This window comes from Prionailurus bengalensis, chromosome E1, assembly GCF_016509475.1.
Source record: "Prionailurus bengalensis isolate Pbe53 chromosome E1, Fcat_Pben_1.1_paternal_pri, whole genome shotgun sequence".
NCBI classification, from domain to species: Eukaryota; Metazoa; Chordata; class Mammalia; order Carnivora; family Felidae; genus Prionailurus; species Prionailurus bengalensis.
Window position 1 is genome coordinate 23,699,195 of NC_057347.1, and position 19,541 is coordinate 23,718,735.

General features: G+C 39.4%; 2 protein-coding genes across 15 annotated transcripts in view; one reads left to right on the forward strand and one right to left on the reverse strand.

Annotated features, from left to right (window-relative positions):
* Nucleotides 1-10,909, reverse strand: part of TADA2A (transcriptional adaptor 2A) — a 53,134-nt gene extending 42,225 nt beyond the window's left edge. For 4 of the 5 annotated variants that reach the window (XM_043583803.1, XM_043583804.1, XM_043583801.1 and 1 more), the window contains exons 1-2: nt 10,838-10,909; nt 8,047-8,170 (exon numbers count right to left, since the gene is read on the reverse strand). In XM_043583803.1, coding sequence (XP_043439738.1) covers nt 8,047-8,071 — 25 coding nt within the window. In that variant the 5' untranslated portion in view covers nt 8,072-8,170; nt 10,838-10,909. Of the gene's footprint in view, nt 1-8,046; nt 8,171-10,837 lie in introns of those variants that run through there. The other variant, XM_043583802.1, reaches the window with a different exon arrangement.
* Nucleotides 10,910-10,919: 10 nt separating this feature from the next.
* The window catches only part of ACACA (acetyl-CoA carboxylase alpha), a 282,866-nt gene continuing 274,244 nt past the window's right edge, over nt 10,920-19,541 (forward strand). For 5 of the 10 annotated variants that reach the window (XM_043583809.1, XM_043583807.1, XM_043583811.1 and 2 more), the window contains exon 1: nt 11,035-11,511. In XM_043583809.1, the coding sequence (XP_043439744.1) occupies nt 11,474-11,511 (38 nt within the window). In that variant the 5' untranslated portion in view covers nt 11,035-11,473. Of the gene's footprint in view, nt 11,512-19,541 lie in introns of all 10 variants that reach the window. The other 5 variants (XM_043583805.1, XM_043583808.1, XM_043583806.1 and 2 more) reach the window with 4 other exon arrangements.

Below are 19,541 nucleotides of genomic sequence, written 5' to 3' on the forward strand. Positions count from 1 at the left end.
CTCGACATGGGGCTCGATCTCACAACCGGGAGACTATGACCTGAGACGAAATCAAGAGTCAGATGCTTAACCTACTGAGCCACCTAGGTGCCCCAAGAAGGGATTATTTAGTAAAAATCCAATTTATAGTTAAAAAATTTTAGACAACAAAGGCATAAAGTCATCCTTTATTAATATTTTGATTTCTAGTCTTTTATGTATGTGTGTATATATATTTAACAAAAGTGAGATACCATACACGATGTTTTGTAGCCTTTTTTTTTCATTCGACAATATACTGTCAAACATCTTTCGTGATAGTACACATACATCGTTCTTTTTAGTGGATGAATAATATTCCATTGTAACAACCATCTAACCTAATGGTTTTCCACTGCCCCGTAAGAAGGCATTTTGGAAATCTGAGGAAATGTTTTTTCGTTGGCCACAATGACTAGAGAGCACTACTGGCATTTTTAGCAGGTTTGGGACCATGGATGCTAGATATCCTACAAGACTCAAGACATACCTACACAACAAAAAAGTGGCCTGTGTCCTACATAACTTTCAAATGTCCCAACAGACATTCAAGGTGGTGAAAAACCTGTTCATAATTACATGACCTAGAACTTAATTCCATGTTACATATAAAACAAAATGTTTTTGATAGTTTTAAAATACATTTAATTTTCTAATAAGGCAACTGCACATACTTCTACAGGAGATTATATCTTGTTTTGTTCAGAACTTTACCAAGAGTTATTCAAGCTTGTGGGGTTTCTGAGTCACCAATACAACACACATGAATCACTGTGCTTTTGTAGTTGTAAGATGCACAATGATTCAAAATATGGGTGTTAAGCATCTGACTACTTGTCATTATTATGTCTTCTACTGAAATCGTGTCTAAGCATATTGAGATACATATTATTTTATTATAAATTACATTAGTTCATTATTCTCTTTTATTTATCCTTTGTATTATAGTTAGGGCATAATTATTTCTGTTTCTTTAAAATCATGGGTGTAGATGTGCTATGTTATCTGTGTATTTCATCTCCAAAGAGTGAAGGGGCTCTAAAAAATATTCTAAAAAGAAAACATGGGGTCTTGTAAGGCTGAAAACAACAAATCTAACCAGTTCCCTACTTATGGGCATTTATGTTGTTTCCAACTTTTCACTATACGAAGAATGCTGCTGTATTCCTCAGAAAATATATTTTTCTAGAACTGTCAAGCCTACAGAGGGTTTTTTGATACATGTAGCCAAACTCTCCTTCGCAGAGACATTCTACAACTTTTCTATAACCTAGGAGTATGGAAAGACTTTTTTGCCATCATTCAAAATCTAAAGGCAATAAAAGGTCAGTAAGTTTGACTACATAAATAACAGGAACAAAAAACTTCCAGGGCAAAAAATACCATAAGCAAGATAAAAAAGGCAAGTAGCCTAGAAGAAATTATTTGCAAACGTATTACAGATAAAGGGCTAAAGTCCCCGATATACAAAGAACTTTTAAAAACTGAGGGGGAGGGGCGCCTGGGTGGCTCAATCGGTTAAGCGTCCGACTTCAGCTCAGGTCATGATCTCACGGTTCGAGTTCGAGCCCCACATCCAGCTCTGTGCTGACAGCTCAGAGCCTGGAGGTTGCTTCGGCTTTTGCGTCTCCCTCTCTCTCTCTACCCCCTCCTCAACTCATGGTCTCTCTCTCTCTCTCAAAAGTAAATAAACATTAAAAAAAATAAAATAAAATAAAAACTGAGGGGGAAAAAAGAACAAAAATCCTATTGCAAAAGAAATGAATAACTAGAAAAAAGGGAGAAAATTTAAAAATGGCTCTCAAACATATGAAATGACACTCAACTGCACTCATAAGAGAAAGCTATAGAGATATAATTTCTCACCCATCAGATTGGCAAAAATTCAAAAGCTTGATAATACTCTTACTAAGAATGTAGAGAAATAGGTATTCTCATATACTGCTAATAGGAATGCATTAGAACATTATTTGTAAATTACAAAATACTACCTAGATATCCAACAATGACCTTTACAATCTAATACAGTATTTCCAAGAAGATACTATTAAGTGAAAAAAACCAAACTGCAAAAAAACTTACATAGGATGCTACCTTTCCTGTAAGAAATGAGAGGGGGGAAAAACCCAAACACATGTATGTCTGCTTTTCTTTGCAAAAAGAAATAAAGGACAGATAAACTAGAAAACAATGAAGTTAGACACCTACAAAGGGGTGGGGAGGTGATGGAATGGAGTGGAAGAGACACAGAAAGGAGTAACAATTCTTTAAATATATATTTTTGTATAGTTTTGATTTTTGGAAGTGTATGTTATACAAATTTACAAAAAACAAATTAATAAATATAAAAAGGGAAAACGAAAAGCAGAATCAACAAATGAACCCGATAGTACTTCAAAAGAATACTATAACCACACTGAAAAGGAAAAAAAAAATCCAAGTAACTTATGAACATTTAATCATAAGAATAGGGGATATTCTTGGGTGATGCAGGGGAGAATTGCAAACAAATCCTGAACTTGTTGAAGTAGGTCTGTTACATGTAGCGGTATGTGAAAAGCAATTCTGAAATAATTTTGGATGTATTAAAAAACTGAGCAAATGAGTAAATGTGCTGATGTTGGGAGTCAAGGTTCTCACTGAGGAAAGGACAGACAAATAAAGAATGGGAGAAAACAAGAAAAAAGCCTATGAAGATGAATGGGATGTATCAGTGTGAACTCACGATTTCTTAAAAGTGTATGTATGAACAGATATAATGTATGTTGGTATATACGTACACAGCATATATACACATATTTCAGAGCTCTGTGGGCCAAAGGACCAAGATAAAGACATGCTATTAAGCAATGAAAAATGACTAGATCTTGGTCTCTAATGTCATTCCCCTCTAAAAGGACCAGGGCTCCTCAGAGAAGTGGCTAATTTCAGGGCTGGGGCAGGGGAGATACAAGATGCACCTGGAACATATAGCCAAAAAGTAAGGAGATGCTCAAAAAAGTGATGGGTGTTATGTCACAAGGATGCAGGAGACAGAATGAAGGAGCTCTCACAGTGGTCAAATTGGGACAATCTGGGAACCAAAGTAATTAAGTATAATAATGAATTATAAACTCTTGAAAATAGGAATTCATGTGTCCACACTTAAGTCAAATAAATAAGGGAGATGGGAGGTGTCTTGATTATATAATCAAAAAATTATAAACACATATCATTATATATATTATCTGTAATACATATAATTATATAAACAGATTATATAAGTGCTAACTAGCAAATTTGGAGAGTCCTGGATTTGGGGGGAAAAAACATCATTTTGCAACCATGACAGTAAAGATTGGATCAGGCAAAAATCATAATGGATGTTAAATCTAAGGAGAAATTTGATGAGGAGCAAGATATTTTACGGCCTGAAAGTGTCTTCCTATGGATTATTTATTATATGCAAGAGAAAAATACAAAGTATACAGTGGAGAAAAACAAACACCATGACTGGGTCTTCAAACCATTATCACCAACGAGGGGTAGAGTAAGACCCAAACAAACCCAAAACGAGAAACCTCTATTTTAAAAAGGGGGAGGGAGGAAGGGTGGGCCTGTATTCTTCAAAAGTATCAACATCATGGGGGCACCTGGGTGGCTCAGTCGGTTGAGTGTCTGACTTCAGCACAGGTCATGATCTCATGGTTCGTGGGTTCGAACCCCGCATCAGTGTGCTGACACCTTGGAACTTGGAGACTGTTTCAGATTCTGTGTCTCCCTCTCTCTCAAAAGTAAGATAAACATTAAAAAAAAAAAAAAAAAAGTATCAATGTGACTAAAGACAAAGACTGTGGAAATGTTTCAACTTAAAGAAGGCTAAAGAAACTTAGCAACTTAATGTTAGACCTGACCCCTGACTATATCCTGTACTGGAATGAAAAAACACCATAAAGGACATTGTTGAGTCAAGCTTACAAAACTGAACAACAGATGGTAGACTGGATAAAAGTACTTTATTGATATTAAGTTCACTAAAGTTGATTACTGAAGTTATAAAACAGAATATCCCTATTCTTAGGAAATAAGCAATAAAGTACTTAGGGGTAAAGGGACATGATCTATGTCCCTTACCTTTAAATGACTCTGAAGAAAAAAGGGGGTATCTCTGTCTACCTATAAGTATATAATACAGTATATAAATATATATATTAAATCTAATTATATTAATTCTCTTTCTTTATAAGTATATAAATATATATATTAAATCTAATAAATATTCTCTTTCTTTATAAGTATATATAAGTATATATACTTTATATACTTTATAAGTATATAAATATGTATTAAATCTAATATATATAAAATCTAATATACATCTAATATAATATAATATATATAATATATACAATATTAATCTAATATTAATCTAATATATCTAATATTAATCTAATATAAATCTAATATATATTAAATCTAATATATATATTTATATACTTATAAAGAAAGAGAATACGTGCAAATGAGTAAGAAGTTAACAAGTGTATGGGGATTATTTGTATGATTCTTATTCTTCTAACTTTCCTGTAAGTTTGAAATTATTTCCAGAAAAAAAGTTCCATAAAAGTTTCAAAATTATTTTATTTTATATTTTTTAATTTTTTTAAGTTTATTTATTTTGAGAGACAGAGGACATGAGCAGGGGAGCAGCAGAGAGAGGGAGAGAGAATTTCAAGTAGGGGCTCGAACTCAAACTGTTGAGATCATGACCTGAGCTGAAACCCAGAGTCAGACACTTAACTGATTGCACCACCCAGGTGCCCCTAAAAATTATCTTAAAAAGGGAAACAGGAGTGGTTTCTGTTTACACTTCCAGCATTAGAAAAATTCATTCAGGTTTTTTCCATATGTAAAATGAGAGATTTGAACTAGATGTGTTTGAAGACTTCATTCTGTCTTAATTTTATAGGAGTATGATGACAGAGTAAATAAGAGGCTTTTTAAGAAATTGCTGAGGGCATTCTTCTCGAAGCTAGAACAAGCAATCCTAAAATTCACATGGAACCACAAAAGGCCCCGAATAGCCAAAGTAATTTTGAAGAAGAAGACCAAAGCAGGAGGCATCACAATCCCAGACTTTAGCCTCTACTACAAAGCTGTAATCATCAAGACAACATGGTATTGGCACAAAAACAGACACATAGACCAATGGAATAGAATAGAAACCCCAGAACTAGTCCCACAAAAGTATGGCCAACTAATCTTTGACAAAGCAGGAAAGAATATCCAATGGAAAAAAGACAGTCTCTTTAACAAATGGTGCTGGGAGGACTGGACAGCAACATGCAGAAGGCTGAAACTAGACCACTTTCTCACACCATTCACAAAAATAAGCTCAAAATGGATAAAGGACCTGAATGTGAGACAGGAAACCATCAAAACCCTAGAGGAGAAAACAGGAAAAGACCTCTCTGACCTCAGCCATAGCAATTTCTTACTTGACACATCCCCAAAGGCAAGGGAATTAAAAGCAAAAATGAACTATTGGGGCCTCATGAAGATAAAAAGCTTCTGCACAGCAAAGGAAACAATCAACAAAACTAAAAGGCAACCAACGGAATGGGAAAAGATAGTTGATAATGACATATCAGACAAAGGGCTAGTATCCAAAATCTATAAAGAGCTCACCAAATTCCACACCTGAAAAACAAATAATCCAGTGAAGAAATGGGCAGAAAACATGAATAGACACTTCTCTAAAGAAGACATCCAGATGGCCAACAGGCACATGAAAAGATGCTCAACGTCGCTCCTCATCAGGGAAATACAAATCAAAACCACACTCAGATATCACCTCATGCCAGTCAGAGTGGCCAAAATGAACAAATCAGGAGACTATAGAAGCTGGAGGGGATGTGGAGAAAAAGGAACCCTCTTGCACTGTTGGTGGGAATGCAAACTGGTGCAGCCACTCTGGAAAACAGTGTGGAGGTTCCTCAAAAAATTAAAAAATGACCTACCCTATGACCCAGCAGTAGCACTGCTAGGAATTTACCCAAGGGATACAGGAGTACTGATGCATAGGGGCACTTGTACCCCAATGTTTATAGTAGCACTTTCAACATTAGCCAAATTATGGAAAGAGCCTAAATGTCCATCAACTGATGAATGGATAAAGAAATTGTGGTTTATATACACAATGGAATACTACGTGGCAATGAGAAAGAATGAAATATGGCCCTTTGTAGCAACGTGGATGGAACTGGAGAGTGTGATGCTAAGTGAAATAAGCCATACAGAGAAAGACAGATACCATATGTTTTCACTCTTATGTGGATACTGAGAAACTTAACAGGAACCCATGGGGGAGGGGAAGAAAAAAAAAAAGAGAGGTTAGAGTGGGAGAGAGCCAAAGCATAAGAGACTCTTAAAAAATGAGAACACACTGAGGGCTGATGGGGGGTGGGAGGGAGGGGAGGGTGGGTGATGGGTATTGAAGAGGGCATGTTTGGGATGAGCACTGGGTGTTGTATGGAAACCAATTTGACAATAAATTTCATATATTTAAAAATAAAATAAAATAAAATAAAATAAAATAAAATAAAATAAAAAAGTAAAGTAAAATAAAATAAATTGCTGAGGGGCTCCTGGGTAGCTCGGTTGATTGAGCATCACTTGATTTTGGCTCAGGTCATGATCTCACAGTTCGTGGGATTGAGCTCCCCCATCAGGCTCTGCGCTGACAGTGTGGAGCCTGTTTGGGATTCCCCCTCTCTCTCAAAACTAAATAAACATTAAAAAAAAAAAAAAAGAGGGGAGCCTGGGTGGCTCAGTCAGCTGGGCCTCTGACTCAAGGTCATGATCTCATGGTCCGTGGGTTCGAGCCCTCCATCAGGCTCTGTGCTGACAGCTCGGAGCCTGGAGCCTGCTTCAGATTCTGTGTCTCCCTCTCTCCCTGCCTCTCCCCCACTCACGCTCCGTCTCTCAAAAATGAATAAACGTTAAAAAAAAGAAAAAGAAAAAGAAACTGCTGAAGAGGAAACAACACCCAAAAGTGCCTTTTTATTTCTTCTCATTGGGACACTACTAATACCTAACAATAGAATTCCGATTTCTGCCAAATCTCTTATCAGAAACAAAGAAAAGACAGTATATTTTCTTCTCCATAGCTGTAGCTGCCTGAATTTATTTTACACATATACCATAATTCTCTGCATTATTACTATAGTGGTTCACTCTTAGAACACAAGTTCCACCTTTTTAAAAGGGGGAGAGGAGCATGTCTTTTATCCTACCACTGACGTTCTTTTTTTTTTTCTTTTTAATGTTTTTATTTATTTTTGAGAGAGAGAGACAGCAAGCAGGGGAGGGGCAGAGAGAGGAGACAGAATCTGAAGCAGGCTCCAGGCTCTGAGCTGTCACAGAGCCCAACGCAGGGCTCGAACTCATGAGCTATGAGATCATGACCTGAGCCAAAGTAGGTCGCTCAACTGACTGAGTCACCCAGGCGCCCCGCACTGACATTGTTTCTTATCAAGGCATCTGAAATATGTTCTTGTTCTAAAGAGTAATCCAACTGCTTTTTTAAGTCTAATTGCAGGTTAATCATACAATGCCTGAGCACAGTTTTCTTATGAAACCTAGAGTGATATGTTTATGTTATTTGTTTCGTGGACAATCAATAAGTATTGTTAACTTTTTTAAGTTTATTTATTTATTTTGATAGAGCGAATGAGAGAGGGACAGAGAGAGAGGGAGAGAGAATCCCAAGTAGGCTCCACTCTATCAGCACAGAACCTGATTCAGGGCTTGATTCCACAAACTGTGAGATCATGACCTGAGCCAAAACAAAGAGTCAGACATTAACCGACTGAACCTCCCAGGTGCCCCTAAATATTGTTAATTTTATTCTGATTTGATACCGTTATTCCTTTAGGATCAGATTCTCAGGGCTTTGTTTAACTTCAAAGTGCTTATTTTTCTTCTTTGATCAATTCTACTTCAATTTGCTGTTAATATTCGCCTGGGACTTGTTCCCACTATACTTACTGCTGAAGGAACCCAAACGGTCCATTCTCTAATTTGCAAACAATCTTGTTTTGATCTTCCTCAATGCAGTGCTCCTTCAAAAAGTCAGAACTGGCCAAAACATACACCAAAGCTTGATGCCCTCCTATGAACATACAAAGTGGCACACCAATCAGGAAATAATTCAAAGAAATAAGATACAGAGAAGATGATGCAATGTACTCAATTCTGCCACATCCTAGTTTTGTAATGATAAGCAAATTATTTTACCTCTATAAGCCTATTTCCTCGTCTGTAAAGTGGGTATGATAAACAGTATCTACTTCCTAGAATTATCGTGAGGATTAAATACCAAAATCCATATAAATAATGTACCATGGTACCTGGTACATTATCCACAGTAAGCCCTTTATAAAGGTTATATATCTCGAATACACAACTACTGTTTTTCTCTACCCAGTATTACTTCTCTCCTTAACACTCTTTCCTTTGGTAACCCCACTAGAACGATATGAAATGTGGATGAGTCAGTTTCCCAATCACAATACTCTATACTTCATCCCCACAGCTAAAGCAACCAGCTATCTTATGGAAATCTGAATCTTCAGTAAGACATGTAAGGAAGAAGGCAGTTGGAGCCCAGTAATTCACTAATCAAAGAATTTGGTCCATGAGCTCTGGCTGTTGAGATCCCCATCCCCAAGGGTGGCCCAACTGTTTAGTTTTTCTTCTCATTTCTCTACCTTTCTAATAATAGTTTAATATGAATGAGTTTCTTTTAGTAGAAACCAAGGAACCCTGTCTATTACAACATACATTTGTTCACTTAGTTACTCTTTGAACAAGTACTTAATGTTTGTACAATGTACAAAGTATTTTCTTGAAGGTAGAAATGAAATCACATTTCACACTAAGCCAAGAAAATATCCACCTTTCTTCTATAGTCACATAGCTCCTTAGCTATCTCCTTTCTGACATTTTTCATTCTACTTTGTGAGGATTACTTCTGGATGCATATTTTTTCCATTTCTAGACTAAATGAAAGCAGGGACTACTATCCAATACACATCTGCATGCTTTTTTTTTTTTTTTTTTAATTTATTTTATTTTATTTTATTTTATTTTTTAGCTGCCATAAGTCTTATTTGTTTTTTTTTTCCTGAAATTTATTAACAAATTGGTTTCCATACAACACCCAGTGCTCATCCCAAAAGGTGCCCTCCTCAATACCCATCACCCACCCTCTCCTCCCTCCCACCCCCCATCAACCCTCAGTTTGTTCTCAGTTTTTAACAGTCTCTTATGCTTTGGCTCTCTCCCATTCTAACCTCTTTTTTTTTTTTTTTTTTTTCCTTCCCCTCCCCCATGGGTTCCTGTTAAGTTTCTCAGGATCCACATAAGAGTGAGACCATATGGTATCTGTCTTTCTCTGTATGGCTTATTTCACTTAGCATCACACTCTCCAGTTCCATCCACGTTGCTACAAAAGGCCATATTTCATTTTTTCTCATTGCCATGTAATATTCCATTGTGTATATAAACCACAATTTCTTTATCCATTCATCAGTTGATGGACACACATCTGCATGCTTTGAAGTGCAAACACAGAGAAAGAACTCAATAAAGAAAATGTAATGGACAAATGTTAGTTTTAACTAAACGTTCATCTGCAGTTCTCTTGGAGTGACTTCTTTAACATGGTATTCTGAGCTTAAGGTATAATTAATCATTAAGTCATATGACATTCAGATAGCATTGGCTAGCAACAACTTGTCTTTTCTGAAATGGGCTGGGATAGGATGGTTCTCTGCCTGCTCTAGTCCCAGGGAGTTAGTCTCTGAAGAAAAATGGCTTTAGCAAGAGGTATTATGTACTCAGTAATAAAATAATGGCCAACATTTACTGAACTTTTCTTATGTGCCTGGTACCGTTGTACCACTGTATGTGGATTATCTTTGAATCCTCCCAACCTTCTCAGGCATGCTGCTTTTTTAAAGAAGGAAGCTCTGAGACTACTACCTGCACAATGTCTTAAAGATTGTGAACAAAAGGGACATTTCAACAGAGGTTAACAGAAATGATCAAATAAAGGATGTATACACACTCCACATCACAATCCCAATATCGCAATAAGCGTAATTTTCTTTTTTCCCCTCCTTTCTTCTCACAAGAGATACTTCTGACACTAACATCCATGAAAGGATGGGTGGTGGCTCCAGATTAACATCTGCCAAATTCAAAGTCACTGGGAGAAGGAAGGCAGGCACTGTGAAGAACGGCGTTCTGTGTGCAATCTTTGGATTGGTGCAATCTTTGGAATTTTGCAAACAAGGATGAGTTCCTCGCTTCGTTCCTTATTGAACTGTGTGATCTTGGGCAAGTCATTTTACCTGAGCCTCAGTCGGCCTCAGCTCCTACCTAGTGTGCGAGGCCTACTTGCAGACTGGAAAAGTAACGTCGGTCAGGTGCACGGCCCAGAGCTGCTGTTGCTAGCGTAATTAGGCGCGCCACTGTACAGACAGGAATCCCGAAGCTCTAAGCCGCTCACTGCTGCCCAGGGCCGCCCAGGGGGCGGGGCGCGCCAGACTCGCCGCCAGGCGGGGCCGAGGGGTCAGGCCGGGCCCGCGCCGCCCTCCCCCAAGCGCGGCGTAGCCCCACACCTCCCCTCACCATCCACCCGCCTTGTCCCGCAAGCCCCCAGGGCTCAACGCCCGACCCCTCCCCCGCCGCAACTCGCGGCCCCCGTCACCCCCTCGGCCGCCAGAGAGCTAGAGCCCCGTCGCCACCCACCCCACAGCGCCTCGTGCCTCACCTCGTCGCGTCCCTTTCTTCCGCGCCGCGGTGCCGCCTGCCGTGCGCGCCCCCGGGCGTGCGTGCTCGTTCCCGAGCGGCACAGGCGCGAGCGCGCCGCCGCCGCCGCCGCCGCCGCCCTTCCCCTGCCTTCGCGGCCCCGCCGTCGCCGTCGCCGTCGCCGCCGCCGCCCCCGCCGCCCCCTCCGCCCCCTCGGCCCGCGCCCAGGCTTCGCCGCGCGCCCGCCGCGGTCCTCTGGCAGAGGCCCGGAGAGGGGTAGGGCTGACTGAGTAGCTTGCCTGACTTGAGTCCGGGCAGCAGTCACTTTTGCGTGTGGCGCGTTGCGGGTCGCCAGAGGCTTACCGGTGCGTGGCGCCGTTCGATCCGCGCCAGAGTGCGGTGAGGTGGAGCGGGCCGGTACCGTCCTGCTTTTGTGTTTCTAACATTCCCACCCCCCGCCCCTGTTGCAGCGAAGGAAACTGGGGCCAGTCGGGTTTTGCAGTGCTGCTCGTGGATTAACCAGACTGACTGAATGGTGTAAGGGTAAACAGGGTACGTTTTATTCAGATGCTTCTGGAACGTCGAAATTCTCTTCTTTGGAAAGAACCATCCCCTCTTTGGGCTTTAGGGGCCCAGATAGAGGCGCAATGATGAGAGGATGTGGTGGTCCACTCTGATGTCAATCTTGAGGGCTAGGTACGTCCCAACATCTTTTTACTACTACTAATTATTATAATAGCTACCATTTGTCGAGTGTTTATTGCATGCCAGGCATTGTACAAAGGCGCTTACATCCATGGTGTCATTTTAATCTTCAACCTTGTGAGGTAGGCACTATTATTATCCCCATTTTCCAGGTGAAGACGTGGAGACTGGCTTATAAATAACTTGGGATCACGGGGCTAGGAAGTGTTGGGAAGGGGATTCAAGCCGTGGTTAATTTCACCGTTATGCGGTTACATCTGTTTAGAAGTCTGTTTCAAAAAATGCCCAACCTCTGTTTGAATTCATTTGCATTTTCTGCCGGTGTAGCCTCTTTATTCATCTTTCAGTATATGAATACTACAAATTCATCTGAAAAATAATCAGAAAATTCACACAAGCGAAAATAATGTGAAAACCAGCTTCTACTGGTGTTAAATAAGCAGTTAACATTTTGGTTATGGTCTTCCAGACATTTTCCTATGCATCATGCCAGTAGATACATTATAATGTAGTTTTACATTTGATGTAAATCAGAAAATCTATTCAGTCGTTTATTCAACAAATGTTTAATGAGCAGACACTGTTATAGGTGCTGAGAATTCAGCAGTGAACAAAACAGTTTCTGCCTCATATAATAGTGGGAGAGATTGACAAAACAGTACAGGTATTACTAGATAATAGATAATGTCCAGTAATGTGTCAAGTTTATGAGGAAAAATAAATGAGAATGAAGGGATAAGAATGATGTGGGCATGGCCTTTGAGATGAGGTAGACAAGGAAGGCCTCTTAATTGAAAGAGCACATAAGCAGAAACCTAATCATTAAACAAGGAAGGCAGCACGTGGGTTTCCAGAGGGAAACTATTCTAGAAGAGAAGCCGCAAATTGCAGTGGCTCTGAGATAGGGACTTGCTTGACTTGTTGGAGAAGAAGCAAGGAGACCGATGTGGCTGCAGCACAGCAAATTAGGGAAATAAGTTGGGAAAAGGCAGAAACCAGATCATGCATCATCTCGTAAGCCATGGTTGGACTTTGGATTTTGGAAGGATGTGGTAGAGTATCATGGAAGGGTTAAGAGCAAAAGAGTAATCGGATTTTTTTTTTTTTTTTTTGACTGAAGGAAACTTTTATTTAGGGTTTAACAATTCGGAAAACTTATTTTGCCAAGGAGTGTGGATTTGGATTTTATTTATTTTAGAGCAGTTTCTTTGCAGAGATGGCTCATGAAAGACTCCATGATGTGTGGTGTGGGAGGTAATCAGATTTGTTTTGAAAGGATCACTCTGGCAGCTGTGTGGAGAATAGATGGTAGAAACTTTAAAATTACTCTTTAAAACATAAATTTTCCTTTTACACAGCAATCGTTCAACAGATGGTTTATCAACATTGGTGTTTCACCTATGCCTTTACACCTCTGCAACCACTCGAATCTTTACAAAGATGAGATAGGGTCAGTCACTTCAGGCCTTATCTTCATGTCTTTCTCGCCTAAACTGAAGGTTTTAGAGACTGGCTTGGGCATATATCCAGATCTGGACGTCATGATTGTCGAATATGAGTCATCAATGTTGTACTATTGTGGAAAAAACAATCCCCCACATAATCCTGGGATCTATTTGTTAAAAACATAGCATTCAAACACCTGAAAATCATCCTCTGCTTCAATTGATGTTAGGGTCTCATTAGAATTCCAAGTCCCAATTTAGTTATTGTGCTTAAGAAAGATGTGGAGGAATTTTTAAAATGCACAGTGAGAGAAGGATAACACTGATTAAGGCAATGCTTTTCTGGGGTTTTGCCTTCAGCAATGTAGTGGATAGTGGCATCAATTTTAAGACCAGCTGAAGGGAAGTGAAAGACCAGCTGTGGGAAGAAAAATTAAAAGTTCTGTTTTGGATTTGTGTTTTGCAATCTCAGTGGAAATGATATATGTAAATTTAGAGCTCAGAGAAGAGGCTAGAACTAAAGTTGTATAACCGTATTAAAATTATTTCTTTACATGTGTGTCTTCTTTAGACAGAGCTTGAGGACAGACACTGTCTTTTCTTCTTTGTAACTTCAGTGCCTTTATATATAAGAAGAGAAGAGACCTGCTTTCACTGCAGGTCCAAGCACCTGAACATGACTTAAAAGTGAGGTGACCTGCGATGCTAGGGTGGCTCGGTTGGTTGAGCATGGGACTCTTGATTTTTGCTCAGGTCATGATCCCAGGGTCATCGGATCGAGCCCTGCCTCGCTGAGTGTTGAGTCTGCTTAAGATTCTCTTCTCTCTCCCTCTGCCTCTCCCCAGCGCGCGCACGCTCTCTCTCTCTCTGTCTCTCTCTCTCTCTCTCTGTCTCTCTCTCTCTGTCTCTCTCTCTCTCTCTCTCTCTCTCTCTCACACACACACACACACACACACACACAAAATAAAAGTTTAAAAAAAAAAAGGGGGTGACCGTAAGTCCCAATTTGCTCAGGTCAGTTCTGATTTGTTCTTGGCCTCTTATAATTAGTAATATTGTCCCATTTCACTCTCAGAAGCATCTCAGTTTGTACGATAAGTTATATGGCCACTGTTTGTAGAAAGACCTTCAGGGTCTAGAATCTTCCTATTTCTTTGTCAGCACCACCCCATCCTATTCTTCATATCCCAGCCCAACAGAAATACCTCCATTTCTCCCTCCGTATGCACTCTGATACTTCCAGGCTTCCTTTGCCTGGTTCTTCCACCTCAACCTAGACATCGCTTCCTCAGGAACATCATTCCTGACCCCCCTCCCTGCCCCCAAACTCTGGGTTAAGTAGCCGCCTTCTCCTCCTCCTCCTTCTTCTTCTTTTACTTTTTAAAATGTTTTTATTTATTTTGAGAGACACACCATGAGTGAGAGAGGGGCAGAGAGAGAGAGGGAGACACAGATTCTGAGGCAGGCTCCAGGTTCTGAGCTGTCAGCCTAGAGCCTGACTCGGGGCTTGAACTCATAAACTGTGAGATCATGATCTGAGCCAAAGTCAGATACTTAGCCAACTGAGTCACCCAGGTGCCCCATAGGGTAGCCTTCTGAACATGTTTCTAGAGCACCTTGTATTCAACTGGTTACAGCCTTTTCCTCCCTCACTAAATATGTCTGTAAAGGAACCTGAAAAAAACTTCATAAGACAGAAATTTACATTAATAATATCCAAGATCAGTTTATGTTGGAGTAATATTTTTGAAGGTTGAACTTTAGGACAGAGCGATATCACATCTTCGAAGCCCTTCCATTCTTAAATTTTTTTTAACGTTTATTTATTTTTGAGAGAAAGACAGGGCATGAGCAGGAGAGGGGCAGAGAGAGAGGGAGACACAGAATCTGAGGCAGGCTCCAGGCTCTGAGCTGTCAGCACAGAGCCCAGCACGGGGCTTGAACTCACAAACTGTGAGATCATGACCTGAACCAAAGTCAGACGCTCAACTGACTGAGCCACCCAAGTGCCCTGAAGCCCTTCCATCCTTAATGGAGGAGGTTGGCTTTGGAACTTGAAATCCAAGAGGGAAAATTGTATCCTACTGCCAGGGTCTGTCTATGATGTAGGTGCCATTGACCAAGTCCACAATATCTCAGCAGCTCCTCTTCAACTGTTAAGCTGGTGTAATTAAAATCAAGTGCAGGTTCTAAGCTTCCCTCTGTATGGAAATGATTCTCTACCATTTCTAGTTACTCACTTGTTCTGAGTGCTGAAAGTCTTTATGAACTTTATCTCATCTAATACTTATTTTTCCTGTAACTGAGGTGGTTCTTTGAAGTTTGGTATACAAGTAGATAAAAACAGAAAATCTAAAAGTCTATGCCTTCTTGTGGGTTTCAACTTCCTACCCTTTAAACTCTAAGGTATACCCAGTAAATGTAAGTTAGCCAGAGATTTAGGTCCTGGGGCAAAGTCCTTTGCCAGTTACAGGGCTCTTCAAGGCAAGGAATCTTCCATGACATACTTAGTAGAGAGGGTTTCACCCCACAGAAGGCATGAACCTCAAAGATTACAGTTCTTAGCTCTCAGCTCTTTGAGTTCACATGCTGAGTTACTTTCACAGAAGCACAGACTCCTCTGTGGCCCAGCTCAGAACTTGTTCCAGCCTCCTCAGCCTCTGCTGCTGCTTCTTGCATTCAGCAGCATTGCTTTCCTCCTTCCTGCCCGTCCTTACTCCTCCCTCCTTATCTTTTTCTTTTTGTGACCACCCTAGTCAAAGGAGTTAAGGGATCAATTATTTTCTTTCCAGAAGGTTCCTAGACTGCTTATTTAACTTGATCCACCCCCGGGCTATGGGCTGATGGCTCAGAGCCTGGAGCCTGCGTCCGATTCTGTGTCTCCCTCTCTCTCTGCCCCTCCCCCGTTCATGCTCTGTCTCTGTCTCAAAAATAAATAAAAACGTTAAAAAAAATTTTTTATAAAAAAAAAAAAAGAAAAATAAGGGGCGCCTGGGTGGCTCAGTCGGTTAAGCATCTGACTTCAGCTCAGGTCATGATCTCCCAGTCTGTGAGTTCGAGCCCTGCGTCGGGCTCTGGGCTGATGGCTCAGAGCCTGGAGCCTGCTTCCGATTCTGTGTCTCCCTCTCTCTCTGCCCCTCCCCTGTTCATGCTCTGGCTCTCTCTGTCTCAAAAATAAATAAAAACGTTAAAAAAAAATTTATAACTTGATCCACCCCAATTATGACCAGCCTGTAGAGGAAAGGTTGAAGCACTTCTGCTAATCTTTATAGAAATGTAAGGTCTGTGTAGCCCTTTCTCCACATGGTGGCCTGTCAGGATGCTTCTGCATAAGTAAGAGGGTCCTAAAGATCTCAGAGATGAACAAGAAGGAAAAAAATTTTTCCTACAGGGGCCTACTGCATCCTACTTTACAGATAAGGAAAAATAAGGCTCAGAAAAGTAAAACAAAACAGAACAAAACAAAAAATGCTTGCCCAAAGTCATTTAGTCAGTGGGTAGCACAGCCAGAATGAAAACCAGACCTGGCCAAATGTAACTAATAAACAGTCCAAATGTAACTTAAAATTGAAGAGTTAGCAGATAATCAGGATTTTCATAATGCCATGGCCATTAAGCAAAGTGTTCATGAATCTGGGCTTTTGCTTCCCACCTCTTCTGCCTCTTCCTCATCACACTGACTTCTTTTTGATCTATACAAAGTGCAAAGTATCTGTCTCATTAGTCACCAGGCTTCGGGTAGAATCCAAAAAGGTGAACTAGGAATATATTGGTGCTGAGTGACTTCTGTTTATCAGAAAAATTTTAACTACCAAATTTAACTACTACCCTTTACCACCTTCAAGTATTTAAGCAAGCTGTTATCTTTATGTGCTTTTTTTTCTCACGTATAAAATGAAAATTACAGTACCTAATCCATAAGAGTTTTGTAAGAATATGGCTATATGTATAAAATACCTAGTTCAGGGGCTGGCTCAGTTGGTAGAGTGTGCAACTCTTGATCTCAAGGTTATGAGTTCAAGCCTCATGTTGGGTGTAGAGATTACTTAAAAATAAAAAAATAAATGGGAATGCAAGATGGTGCAGCCACTCTGGAAAACAGTATGGAGATTCCTCAAAAAACTAAAAATAGAACTACCTTATGACCCAGCAATTGCACTACTAGGCATTTATCCAGGGGATACAGGTGTGCTGTTTCGAAGGGGCACATGCACCCCAATGTTTATAGCAGCACTGTCAACAATAGCTAAAGTATGGAAAGAGCACAAATGTCTGTGGGCCCAAATTCATCCGTCAATGGATGAATGGATAAAGAAGATGTAACACAATGGAGTATTACTCAGCAATCAAAAAGAATGAAATCTTGCCATTTGCAACTACGTGGACATAACTGGAGGGTATTATGCTAAGTGAAATTAGTTAAAGAAAGACAAAAATCATATGACTTCACTCATATGAGGACTTTAAGAGACAAAACAGATGAACATAAGGGAAGGGAAACAAAAATAATATAAACACAGGGAGGGGGACAACACATAAGAGACTCTTAAATATGGAGAACAGAGGGTTACTGGAGGGGTTGTGGGAGGGGGGGATGGGCTAAATGGGTAAGGGGCATTAAGGAATCTACTCCTGAAATTGTTGTTGCACTATATACTAACTAATTTGGATGTAAATTTAAAAAATAAAATAAAATAATTAAAAATAAAAATCTGCTGGATTTTAGAAGCCAAAAAAAAGAACATTTTTTTAACTATGATGCTCTGAAGTACCAAAATCTGTATTTATGTTATCAGCACAAACCAAATCATTTTAACTTCATTTTAACTACTGAATCAACTGATATGTCTTCCAGTAATGTCACTTTTGAGAGAATTAACTTGTGAAAGCTTTCTTTTCTCTCATGAATTGGATGAAAAAATGGAATCAGTGTTAAAATTCACTGGTTCCTATTTCGAGGAAGTGACGATATTGACATAAAAGTGACATCACTGAGCAAATGCCTTTTTGCTAATGCATTAATAGCTATCAGTTCATTCTATGTACATACACAAGAAAATATGAAGTCATAACAAACAAAAGTAGTATTCATGAAGAAGAGTTATTTAATCTAAAAGAAAAGTCATGTCACTAAAGTGATAGGCAAATTGACCTTTGTAGATACAAGTGTTAAGTCATTGTCTTTGGTCACCATCCTAAAATAATAAGTTCTGAAATGGGGAAGCTTCTTAAGCAGATTTGTGTTCTCTGCTATCTATATTATCAGTGTTATCACTTTGGTGCCATTGGTGGATGGATGGTAAATGTTCACAAACATTTTAAGTTAAACATGGAATGTCAACAATACTGAATAACAAAAATGCATTCATTTTTTTCGTGAAATATGTGCTTTAGTTTTTTAAACATACTGCTGTCAAAATGACTTAAAAATGAAAATATTACCAAACAATAAAATGAATAGCTCTATGTTTACCGAATAAATAAAAATTAAAAATCTAAAAGTAAAATACCTAGTTCATGGTGGGAGTCAAATAAATTATAATTGTAATTCTAATTCTAGAAGTGCTCCATAGGATGACCGTGGGGCTTGTTTAGAAGTTGAACTAGGCTAGGTTGGCCAGTGCTCAACATTAGAATTTTTTCATTATTTGAATCATATCTACCTACTAGAAACCTATAGGTTTCCAGAGCACCAAACAATTAAATAGAATTTCATTTGCTGCTTGCTTCTTTAGCACCTTACTGTTTACAATGAAGAGGGTGTAAATTATCTCACAGGTCACAGAACCAATACATAGTTGCAATCAAGAATGGATAATCCAGCTTTACCTCTAACGCAGAACAAACTTGAGCTATGTCCCATTACTTAATGTAAATAGTGAACAGACTTATGCATTATGAGCAATTAACTATAAGAATCTTCCTTAGAGTACAGAATGAGTACTTTACTATTATAATCAAGTAAAATTTACAATGAGGTTAATCTGATGTGTATTTAATGATACATGTATTTGTTATTGTGCTGCGTGATAATTAGGCCTTAAATGTTAAGCTGTTTCCATAAATGACTAATTGGTTGTTTTTACATAGCAAAACACATTTTTTAGTGTTTGTCTCCTCACTTTATTAATTTTCTAGAATCTATAATCATGCCAAGGACAATAGTTTTCCCTAACTCTACTGTTTAATCATGCGCACGCGCACACACACACACACACACACACACACACACAAACACACTTTCAAAATGAAACAGCGAGGTTCTCCTCCCAATTTGGTACTAAAAATAGCTACTGCTCAAGTCTTTCTGTATATATTTTCTCATTTTAGTTCTTAAAAGCCCATTAAGAGAGGTGTTGTTACTCCCATTTTACTGATGCAGAAACTGATGCTCAGAGAGTGGAAGCAGGCAGCATAGTAGAGATTCAAACTTCTACCTCCAACTTGTAAGCACTACTTTTTACAACCTCAGAAGGTAAGGTGATGGATCCCAACCAAGATATGTAAAGATTTTTAACAAGTGGACTGGCTCCTGAGAAATACCGAGTACATATAGCATATCCAAAGGGAGAATGA